The sequence below is a fragment of the Entamoeba dispar genome, genomic scaffold, assembly GCF_000209125.1.
Source record: "Entamoeba dispar SAW760 scf_1105229464215 genomic scaffold, whole genome shotgun sequence".
Taxonomy (NCBI): Eukaryota; Evosea; order Mastigamoebida; family Endamoebidae; genus Entamoeba; species Entamoeba dispar.
Genome location: NW_001856081.1, coordinates 41,847 through 52,451, shown reverse-complemented (window position 1 = coordinate 52,451; position 10,605 = coordinate 41,847). Strand labels below are relative to the sequence as shown.

At 23.6% G+C, this 10,605-nt stretch overlaps 5 protein-coding genes across 5 annotated transcripts in view, besides 20 other annotated features; 2 read left to right on the top strand and 3 right to left on the bottom strand.

Moving 5' to 3' along the window:
• Positions 1 to 371, top strand: part of EDI_289710 (uncharacterized protein) — a gene marked incomplete at both ends in the record, with an annotated part of 1,482 nt that extends 1,111 nt beyond the window's left edge. Inside the window, one exon of the mRNA XM_001733522.1 lies at positions 1 to 371. This exon is cut by the window's left edge and continues 1,111 nt beyond it. Within this exon, the coding sequence (XP_001733574.1) occupies positions 1 to 371 (371 nt within the window).
• Positions 372 to 374: 3 nt separating this feature from the next.
• Positions 375 to 459: a sequence feature (AT_rich).
• Positions 460 to 461: 2 nt separating this feature from the next.
• EDI_289700 (uncharacterized protein) lies at positions 462 to 1,520 on the top strand (the record flags this gene model as incomplete). Its single annotated transcript, XM_001741948.1, has 1 exon — positions 462 to 1,520. The coding sequence occupies one exon, from the start codon at positions 462 to 464 to the stop codon at positions 1,518 to 1,520; it is 1,059 nt and encodes a 352-aa protein (XP_001742000.1).
• Positions 489 to 662: a microsatellite.
• Positions 1,214 to 1,266: a microsatellite.
• Positions 1,521 to 1,801: 281 nt separating the features above from the next.
• Positions 1,802 to 1,922: a sequence feature (AT_rich).
• Positions 1,923 to 2,148: 226 nt separating this feature from the next.
• Positions 2,149 to 2,283: a sequence feature (AT_rich).
• Positions 2,284 to 2,517: 234 nt separating this feature from the next.
• Positions 2,518 to 3,941: a repeat region.
• Positions 3,942 to 4,561: 620 nt separating this feature from the next.
• Positions 4,562 to 4,649: a sequence feature (AT_rich).
• A 58-nt stretch (positions 4,650 to 4,707) lies between these two features.
• Positions 4,708 to 4,733: a sequence feature (AT_rich).
• A 141-nt stretch (positions 4,734 to 4,874) lies between these two features.
• Positions 4,875 to 4,939: a sequence feature (AT_rich).
• A 482-nt stretch (positions 4,940 to 5,421) lies between these two features.
• Positions 5,422 to 5,463: a sequence feature (AT_rich).
• A 29-nt stretch (positions 5,464 to 5,492) lies between these two features.
• Positions 5,493 to 5,537: a sequence feature (AT_rich).
• Positions 5,538 to 5,764: 227 nt separating this feature from the next.
• On the bottom strand, positions 5,765 to 6,382 carry EDI_289690 (uncharacterized protein; the record flags this gene model as incomplete). The annotated part of the gene is made up of 1 exon (XM_001741947.1): positions 5,765 to 6,382. The coding sequence occupies one exon, from the start codon at positions 6,380 to 6,382 to the stop codon at positions 5,765 to 5,767; it is 618 nt and encodes a 205-aa protein (XP_001741999.1).
• Positions 6,383 to 6,539: 157 nt separating this feature from the next.
• Positions 6,540 to 6,594: a sequence feature (AT_rich).
• A 65-nt stretch (positions 6,595 to 6,659) lies between these two features.
• Positions 6,660 to 6,681: a sequence feature (AT_rich).
• A 32-nt stretch (positions 6,682 to 6,713) lies between these two features.
• Positions 6,714 to 6,930: a sequence feature (AT_rich).
• Positions 6,931 to 7,007: 77 nt separating this feature from the next.
• Positions 7,008 to 7,050: a sequence feature (AT_rich).
• A 42-nt stretch (positions 7,051 to 7,092) lies between these two features.
• Positions 7,093 to 7,149: a sequence feature (AT_rich).
• A 1,055-nt stretch (positions 7,150 to 8,204) lies between these two features.
• Positions 8,205 to 9,131, bottom strand: EDI_289680 (uncharacterized protein; the record flags this gene model as incomplete). Its single annotated transcript, XM_001741946.1, has 2 exons — positions 8,205 to 8,654; positions 8,709 to 9,131. The coding sequence occupies 2 exons, from the start codon at positions 9,129 to 9,131 to the stop codon at positions 8,205 to 8,207; spliced, it is 873 nt and encodes a 290-aa protein (XP_001741998.1).
• Positions 8,656 to 8,682: a sequence feature (AT_rich).
• Positions 9,132 to 9,133: 2 nt separating the features above from the next.
• Positions 9,134 to 9,178: a microsatellite.
• A 1-nt stretch (position 9,179) lies between these two features.
• Positions 9,180 to 9,212: a sequence feature (AT_rich).
• Positions 9,213 to 9,220: 8 nt separating this feature from the next.
• EDI_289670 (uncharacterized protein) lies at positions 9,221 to 10,060 on the bottom strand (the record flags this gene model as incomplete). The annotated part of the gene is made up of 1 exon (XM_001741945.1): positions 9,221 to 10,060. The coding sequence occupies one exon, from the start codon at positions 10,058 to 10,060 to the stop codon at positions 9,221 to 9,223; it is 840 nt and encodes a 279-aa protein (XP_001741997.1).
• Positions 9,438 to 9,530: a microsatellite.
• Positions 10,061 to 10,605: the final 545 nt, after the last annotated feature.

Sequence of the window (10,605 nt, the reverse complement as noted above, 5' to 3'; positions counted from 1 at the left end):
GTTTTACTCATAATTTTCGTGAAAAACATAACAAAATTACACGATATTCTAGTCTTGCGATTGCCTATCTTCCACCTTTATTATTGACATGTGCAATAGGATCCTTACAAGTTATATTTGATGTTACTGGATTGTTAGCAATATTCTTAGCTTTTACTATTCCTGCAACATTAGAAATATTATCCATCTATAGAAATAAGAAGGATTTCGGTAAAGATTCTATAAAAACCCCATACACATTTAGGGTATTAGCTAATTATATTCTTACTGGAATAGTTGTTGTTGTTTCATTCATCCTCCTTGGGCTATCACTGTATTTCTTAATTGCTCAACTACTCACTCAGGAAGAACAAGAATCAAGTTCAAACTAAATCTAATTTACTATTTAATTTAAATAATTAATAGCTTAAGTATAGTTTTATAAAAAATAAAAAGAACTATTATTAATATAAATTTAAAGAATGTCTGATATCCCACGACGAGTTACGAGAAGCAAAACAAAGAAAATGGAAGAAGAGTATGAAGAAGAAGATGATTTTCTTGATGACCAAGAAGATCAAGAAGAATACCACAGTGATGAAGACCTAATTGATGAAGAAGATATAAGTGTTGAAGAAGATGGGACAGAAGAAGACGAAAAAGAGGAAAGGAAAAAGAAAAGGTCAAGAGGTACAAAAACACCTAAAAGTAGAGGAAGGAAAGACAAAGGAAAATCATTAACATTTAAGCAAATGAAAGAATTATACATCACTCGAGAGAATGCACTTTCTTATGCTGACACAGCAATATTTGAACGGTATATTGTAAATAAATATGTTAAAGTTGTAAATGGACAAGAAGAGTATATTTCAATTGTCAAGTCAGTTGACATTTCCTCAAATATAAAACAAGTTGATAGAAGAAAAGTTGCTTGGGACTTAACTATTGAAACAACTGCATTTGATGGGAATAGAATAGTTGGCATTGGTGAATTATCAAATTCAACTCTAGGAATACAAAATTATAAGAAGTATATTGAAGATGGAAAAGAGATTGGTGTAGGAGTTATGACGACTAAACAAGCTCGAGAAGAAATTAAAAAAATTGAAACAATTGATAACTATATGCCTTCTGAAGAAGAAACTGAAAAATACAATGAATATAGAAAAAAAGTGTACGGGCTTAGAGATGAAGAAGAAACTGTTCAGTTTGGTAAAGAGAATAAGGTTGGACTAGAAGAAGAAAGAGAGGTACAAAAAGAAAATGATAAAAAAATGGAAGAAGAAGTTCCATGTGATTTTATAATAAACCAAGAAATATTTAAATCATTAGAAGAATGCAATAAACGTTGTACTGAAATGGAAAATCATTTAGTATTTAAAAAAGAAGAACAAAACCAAGTAAAAGAATTATGTGAAAAATTTTTTTTCAATTACCAAATTCCTAAACAAACAACTATTTATAAACAAACAGTTGTAATTGCAAAACAAACTGATGGAAAAGACAAATTATCTGAAGAACCTCTTGCTAAGTATCTGTAAATTCAATTTATCGTTTTCTGAAATGAGTTATATTCAAATGACTTACAATTTATTGAATTCATTAGAGGCTAATTAGATCTATCTTTTTTTGGTCAATAAGAAAAGTTTTGTCGTATTTAAAAAGGAGTAGAACAATTTATTTGTTAAATTATCACATTACTAACTGATCTAAAGAAGAATTCTTTTATGAGGAACTTGAATTAAGAAATTCTTAAAAAATTGAAGTAATAGGATAGGATAAAAGTTAAAGGAGATGAATTATTTAATAACCACATATCTAGTTAATAAATTACTTTAATTAATTTATGAACTGTTTTAATTTTAAGTTTTATTTGAAAATTATTAGTTTATAATTGAAAAGTTTTTAATTAAAATATTTTATTTTAATTAATAGAATATTAACCAAACTTTATTATATTGAGAAATAAGTATTTTAGTGGTTTTAGTTTCTATGGTTTCTCTACCAACATTCATTTTAAATTAAGTCTTATTATAGTATCAACACTCTACTGTTTATGAGAAATTTTTGGATAAAAAAGTTAAACATTTTAAAAATTGTTGTCGATATTGTTTGTGGTGTCAATTTGTTCTTTCACTATTAGTGATTTTCTTTATTGATTGGTTGTACTTAATTAATTAAATTATTTTATTGTTTATTTCTAAATTATTCTTTCTTTATTTCACATAATTTTAAATTTAACTTCTATTAAATTTATTTACTGTATGAAAAATTTATTATTTCTTTATTGATGAATTATTATATCACCAACATATCAATATGTCATTTATTGTTGTGTATTCTTTAATGATGAGCATTTTTTATTCTTATATGAAATGAATAATACCATAGTTTAAACTACTATTGTACTATCTAGAACTTCATTTTTTTTTTATTGTATATTATTTATCATCATTTGTACATCATCATTACTTAATATTATACTTAAATTTTTTATACACAATTATTGAAAAACACAAAAAAAAAGAAATAACAATGTTATTAATTTTATTATATAATATTGTTATTTAAAATTGAATAAAAAAATGGTTAAATTTTTTTTGGTTAATAGAATTATTTAATAAAAAATAAAAAGAAGTGTTATAAATATGTGTTGAATGATCTGATATTTATTAAATTAAAATGGAAGAGTTAATAAACAAGAACACTCATTTCTTTAAAGAAGAAGTAGAAACACTTCCAAATATTCAACAATCAATTGATGATATTAATAAACATCATCATTATTATTTAGGATGTATTAAAAATGAAGTGTTTGAGAAACAAGATAATGAAACATATTCAGAAGCTATTAAAAGAGGAGAAGGAATATTTGACAGAATGGATGAAACAGAAAGAAGAAGAGAACTAGTAATAGAAAAAAGTCAAGAAATAATTAATCAAATAGAAGTAATTAAAAATAAAATGAAGAAAATAATAGAAGAATGTAATTCAGATTCTGAAATACTAAGTAAAACACGGAATGAACTAATAGATAAAATCATTTCAATTGAAGAAATGAACATGAAAGATAAAATATCCAGAACACCAAAAGAAAAAGATAAAATCACAGAATCATTTAACAAAAAGAAAGAAGAATGGAACACATATTATAGTGAATATTTTGAGAAGAAGAAGAGAAAAGAAGAAGAAATAAAGAAACAAGAAGGAGAAAGCATAGAAATAATGAAAGGAATGAATATCAAAGAAGAAATCAAAGAAATAGAAGAATGGACATCAAGAAAAATAGGAAATATAATATTTTATTCAGAAAATGATGAATGGAATAATAATAAAACAATATTTAAAGAAAGAATAATAAATAAAGAACATCTCATAATTATTATTGAAGATACAAAAGGAAATAAAATTGGAGGATATATTAATGAAAAAATTGATAAAGTTGATGATGATATTAATGATCCAAAATCATTTTTATTTTCATTAGAATCAAAGGAAGTACAAGGAATGAATAAATTTGGTATTAAAGAAATACAACATGCATTTTATTTATGTAATCAAACAAGTGAATATTTATTTATATTTGGATATGGACATGATGATATTATTGTTTATAAAGAAAATAATAAAACAAAATCATCTTGTAACCAAGAATCCTTTTCATATAAAGGAATAACAAATTTACTTTGTGGAAAACACGAACCAGAACATTTCACACCACAACGAATCATTGTGGTTGAAATGGAATGATTTTTATTCATTATTATTTATTTGAAATATAAAAATTAAAAAAGAATATAAAATAAAATCAATAAATGAATATGAATATTTCATTTATCAATAAATGAAATGGTGAATATAAAAATGTTCACATTTCATTCTTGTTTTATTTTATTTGAAATATTCACATTCATTGTATTATTTTATTAAATAATAGGAAAGAGTACAATTTAAATCGAAATGAATTATGTTAAGAAGTAAATGAATTAGTTTCTTTGTCAATGAGTTAAATTTTTATTGAATGGTATACTTTTCTGGATTAATATAAAACAATAGATTTTAATTAGCGTGTTGCCTTATTTTCTCTTATTTTAACTAGTATATAATTATGTTTTTGTTTCATAATTTCAATATTTTGTTTAATTGTTTTTATCAGCTGATAAATTATTTATTCTTCTTAGATAATATTTTAACGTGTTGTATTTTTGTTATTAATAGTATGTCTTGTTTCTTTATTTTGTTATTATATTACATAATCTCTTTTATTTTTAAGTAGTTATTTATTCGATCCGATTGTTTTCGTACTATTTTTATTAACACTCAATTTTGATTATGGTTTTAATTTATAATGCAAATATATTTTATTCTTTTATTTGTTTCTTCTATTCATTACGATTATTTCAAAAATTCAGAAAAAGTTTATAATTTATCTTGTATTTCATTACTTGTTTTGCTCTATATGATACTATTATTTATTTCTGTTAGTTTGGTTTTTTATTGAAATGTTTAATATTGATAATAAATTACATTTATTATCATCGGAAAATAATATTATGATGTTCGTTTCGTATGGTTGTATTACTTATTTAATATCATTTGTAATTCTATTAGATTATTATCATTAATCTTTTATTGATAATTATTTTTAATAGTAATAAATATTTTTAATACAATACTTAATTGATTGACATGCATTTCTTTGATTATTTATTTTTCAATAGCTATAACTTTTTAATTTAAATTTTATATTTTATCTCGGTCAATGTTCTAGTCTATTTGTTAAATAACTTATAAACTTTCTTTCACATATTGTATAACCAAGTACTATTTTATTCTACTTGGTTAAGTGGGTTTCAATTGGATAGTTATTTACGTTTCTTTTAGTTTCTTTATTGTTAATATTTTTAGTATCATATAAATAAATATTTATATAATTCATTTGTTTATTGTTTTTATATAACCATTGCAACGTTTAAGCGTTTTTTAGTATTTTAAACATTATTATATATTTTTGTTCTCTTTTTTGGTTGTATAATTATTTTCATATTTCATTATTTCCTTCTAATTCATTCGTTTTCCAATTCTTTTCTCTTGGCTATGTACAACTTTCTTCATCGAAATAATTTCATTAAAACTTAATACTTTTTAATCTTTTATGACCAAACTATATTGGTATTATTTATTGCTAATCATGGTTTAAGTTTAGAGTATTCTATCACTTTTCATCTACAATTTCAATATTATAATGCATTTCAATCAATCGTTATTTCTTTGTTGATAGCCATTATCTTTGCCATTGTATTACGTCATATTATTCAATATTACAAATTTTTGTTCTTAGTTATTAGTTTGATAAATACTTAGAAAAAAAACAAGTTGTAATGTACCTTTCTTTTTCGTTCATTGAGTGTATATAAATATTTAACTTTATTGCAAAGTTTGATAAATAATATAAAACCATATTGAATTATAAAATTAATATAACTTGTGTAATTGAGCACTGAGAAATTCAGTTTAATTTTTATTTTTTTTAATTGTTTAGGATATATATTTATTATCCATTAAATCGATATACTTCATATTTTTGCAAATGAAACAAAACCAGAAAAGATATAACATTTTTTATATTCTCTCCTATGAAAAAGTAATTTTAAAAATGAAATAATTTATTACCAAATTACAAAAACTAAGAATATGTATTCAAAAGAATACTATGACAACATAAATAATAAAATGACAAAATGTTTGAGTATAGTGTAAACAATATTAATTGATATTAAAGTAATTAAAATGGTGGTGACATAGGATATTGTTCTAAAATTAAATCAATCAGATCCCTAGTAATTACAAATTGTGTCTCTTTTTTCTTTTTGTTAGTTGGAATATTTTCTTGAAGAAAATGATTTAATGCATACCCAAACTGTCTACATTCTTCAAGAGTTCTCCCATTAAAAGTTTTAAATCTTCTTCTTCTTACACTAATTTTAGGTCTCCTTGTTAAAAATTCATTTATTTGGTTTTGGTTTTTAATAAGATAATCCATAATATTATTTAAATAAATGTTTTGAAGAGATTTAAAAACTGTTCTGTTTTCAGCATTTGGTTTTAGGATGAATAACTTTTGCTTGAATTCTTCAAAATCTACTCTAACCTTCTCTTCTATTTCCTCATTATCAACTTTAACTATTATAAACTTTTCAATATGGTCATTACTTTTAAGAGTACTTCTTCTTACAGTAATATTATGATAGAAAGCAAAACATCCAATCAAGCAAGTATCGTCAAGATTTGAATTGATGTATGTCTTTCTTTTTATTGAAGTATTTGTCTCTTTTGGAAGTAGTTTCTTCTTATTTTCTTCATTACTAGGCTCTTCATTGTTGTTATTTTGAAATGAAGACATAAAATGGAGATTACCCTATGATCCAAATAATTCAAATAGTTCTTTTATCATAAATAGTTTGGCTCTGAATAAATAGCAAGAATGATGCATTTTTTATCTAAAGAACTAGTATCTACTAATTAATAAACTACTGTTTTTTAAATACCTATGACTGAACTATTATAAATTTATTATAAATAATAACTAATATATTGGAAAATAATTAAAAATAAGTGTTTGAGAATGCTCCGTATAAACCAAAAACGATTATATAAAATCTCATTACTTCTTTTACCTCTTTTAATTTTAAATAATAAAAACAATCGTCCTAATTCTAAATTACGTAGAACTGATTTTATATTTATTAAATAAATTGAAAATAATATTTATATATTTTTAACTAATTGGATAAGATGTTTAAAATAATAGTAATGAATAAATCAATTTTATTTTTAAAAAGTGATTTAAAATTATATTGCATTTGATAAATACTCTTCTTTTAAATTATTTTTATTTACTTATGTTTGTTTTTTGGTTGTAAATTATATTAAAATATTAATAAATATTATCAATGGATTATTGTAATAAAGATTAGTTCAACAAAATAAATGAAATGTAATTATAACTAAGTAACAAATCCCTTATGTATATATATATTTAGATAAAATATTTTTAATAGTAAAAATAAAGTAACTTGTTAATATAGTCAATAAACTTAACACATAATAACCATTAATAAAAATATGATTTTATAAAATTGACTCTTTAAATGATATATATTTTAATATGGTAGAATACAAAATTATTTCTTTTTATCTTGGAAAATCTAACAAGTGAAATCAGAAGTATTATTATCCATATCATTCAATACCTTTAACCATCTTAAGCTAATAAATCATAAAAATATTTTCTATTGAAATTTTTCAATAACTCTAATGTTATTTTTTAATAAAGAATTTTTAGGTATTCTTTAAAATGTTATGAAAAGATTTTCAAATGTAATTCTCTTGTTTAATTGATGGTATAACTTTTTCATCATGCTCACAGAAATTAACATAATACTGTTGTTTGGTAGTTTCAATGCTTAATGGTGATTATTCAATACCAGTTGTTTTATTGATATATTCACAAATTGTTAATTATCAAAAAGTTATTTATTTCTTTTAAAAAATAGAATAAAAGTCTATGGATATATAGTCCTATAAACCCCTAATAAGTTATCCCTTCTTAAACTCAATTAACCTGATAACAATATAAATTCAGACAGTACAATCATATCACATTACAATCATATCACATTATACATTAGTCTTTTCATCTATAAGTTTCTTTATTAGTAAAAATTAAGGTTTAGCTGCTAATAATTTAATAAATTTTAGCTATATCTTAACGTGTTATATCTAAAATAATTATCTAATGAATTGTATTTGTTTAATGTATATAAAACGATACACCTAGATTAAACTTTTTTTAAATTATTCTTGAAGAATTACTACTTTAAATAATTAAATTTTCGTTAATTTTAAGAAAACAAACCTAGAATGTAAATATAGTTTGTAAAATTTTTTGAGAGATACTATTTATTGTAGTTAGTTTTGTAGTGTGAATTAACGAACACAACACATTGACTAGTTATAATGACTATTTCTAATGATACTTTATTCACTTATTTGGTATTTCTATTATTTTATTATTTTACTATCTTTTAATCAATTGAACTGAATTGTTGTTGTCAATTATATTCTAACACCTGAACGTAATTTATTCTTCTAGTTAATAAAAAGAGTGTTTTTTTACAAATTAATAATAAAAGCAATAAGAATTTTAACAAAGATAGTTATTTTTAATTATCAGTTAGTTGAGGTTTCTTTGGAATCTTTTCTTGTTTTTTTTCACTTGCCATTCTAAAGATTTCAAGAGGATCTTCACTGTCTTGCATTTCATCAAAATTTATTTTACGACTAGGCGTCTTTTTAATTTCGTTGGTGTAACTACATAACTCTGCTTCATAACCACCTACTTTAAGCCCAGTACTACTTGAAGATACACAAAAAAATTGAGAAATCATTTGTCTTAAAAGACCAACAAACTCATCACCTCCAGGAACTGGAGTAACTTTTTTTAATTCGTTAAGACTTAAAGTGAGAGCTTTACCTATATCAGAAGAGGAGCAAACAGACCATAAAAAAGGAGGTAGAATCAACTTGAGCTCCTCATCTTTTTTGGTTATGTCTACATTAAAGAATTTTTTTAATGCAAGCTTAATAAATAATCTATGATATCGATTTTCGAACTAAAATATAAATATTATTTTATTAATAGAACAAAGTAAACATAAAAAACAAACTTCAGGATTATTTTGATATTTAACATTTTCATAGAACGTGATATATTGAAAATGAAGATCTCCTATGTCTAACTCATCAAAGTTATTTAATTTTGTTTCTGTAGTGATATTATTTCCATTGATTTTAATTGGTGTTTTTTTAGCGTATGGAATAATACTCACATCCCCTCTTAAATTAACTTGAAACAATGCAATTAATGGTTCAGCATTTGGTGTTAATCTTATAGAACACAACGAATGGCTTCCGATACCATACTCTTTTTCAGGTTTAAAATATAACCGTTGTTGTTCATTTGATTCTTCTAATTTAGCAATATAACAAGAACATCCATACTGGTAATCCATTTGTGAGAAGTTTTGTTTTATAGCAATTTTAGAAGGAGATATCAGGTGTTCATCTTTGATGGAATTAGTGTCATTCATCATTTTTCTTTTCTATTTCTTTTTTTTTTTTAGTTATTTTAGTTTTTGATAAAAATATTTAATTAATTATTTTTTAAAAAACAATTCAATCAACTTTGATTCAAGCTTGAAGGAACAACACATTCCTTTCCAAGTAATTCTAACTCTAAATCAGAAAACATGTTAATGCCTTGACTTAGCGCAGAAGTGATCTCTTCAATATTTACTGCTTTAAATGATGTTGCTTTCATTCTTAATTCATTTACATCATCCCCAAATTCTTTTAATAGTTGTGTTAAATACTTTTTATTTTGGTTTGCAATTCGTTCTTCTTCATCGACACTATGACTGTCATCATCTTCATCACTACTTTTATCATCTTCATCACTACTTTTACTATCTTCGTCACTAACTTCATCACTTTTTTCCAAATCTATTGACAAGTCTTCAGACATTTTTTTGGTAACTTTAGTATCTGAAGAAGAATCGTCTTCAGATAGTTCTGTTACATTTTGCTTATTTGTTGAAGGTACTAATTGTGATAAGGACTCTTGAGTGTTAGATGATTGATTCTTATTAGGTGTTGTTTTTATAACTGGTTGAGTACTTAGCTTTGATTTAATTTCCATTGTAGGTTTTATAACTTCTTTGACACTTGGAGGGGTGGATGAAGACTCACTAGATGATTTACCACTTGAACCAGATGAGGAAGTTTCACTTTCTGACATAGGACTTGATTTTGACTTCGTGTTTAAAGAATGTCTAGATGTTGGTTTAACGTTAGTTGTATTTTTAACTTTAGACTCATCACATGAAGAAGATGATTCACTCTCTGACATTTGTTCATCTGTTTCTTTGTTATCTAAAAGTAGATGAGAAGACAGTGAAGAAGAAGATGAAACAGAAGAAAATGGAGATGATGATGAGGTTGATGATTTACTTTCTGACATTTATTTCAGGGTTTAAAGTTCTGATTATTTTGAGATCAATTTTATGAATAACAAGAATTTTATATAAAATTGTTATGTAAAGCAGAAAGATTATTTTATCTGTGACAAAGTTAAAGATTTACCAACATAAACACGTTATTTTTTTTTGTGTCTTTGGTGTTAAGAATTATTTATCTATTTAAAAAGAACAAGACTAAAAAAAGGATGTGGTTGTTGTTAGTAAACTAAAGGCATTCAATTTGTTTTATACGACAATTCTTTTTCTTTAGGAAAAGCAACTTATAAACTATTCTCATTTTTAAACACCTTTTCGATAATAATATTTTTAACAACTTCTGTTATTAAGTAATTGTTATTAAATAACACAAGTTAGGAAAAAAAACTAAAAAAGTTAAACAAAGAAAGTCAGAGAAAATGACAACAAATATTACAGAAATTATCCCATTGTCAGAGAGTAATCAACTAATAATTTACTCAAACAAACGAGCATCTGTCATAAATATTAGTACTACAGAAATTACCTGTAATGTTGATTTATCTGAAAA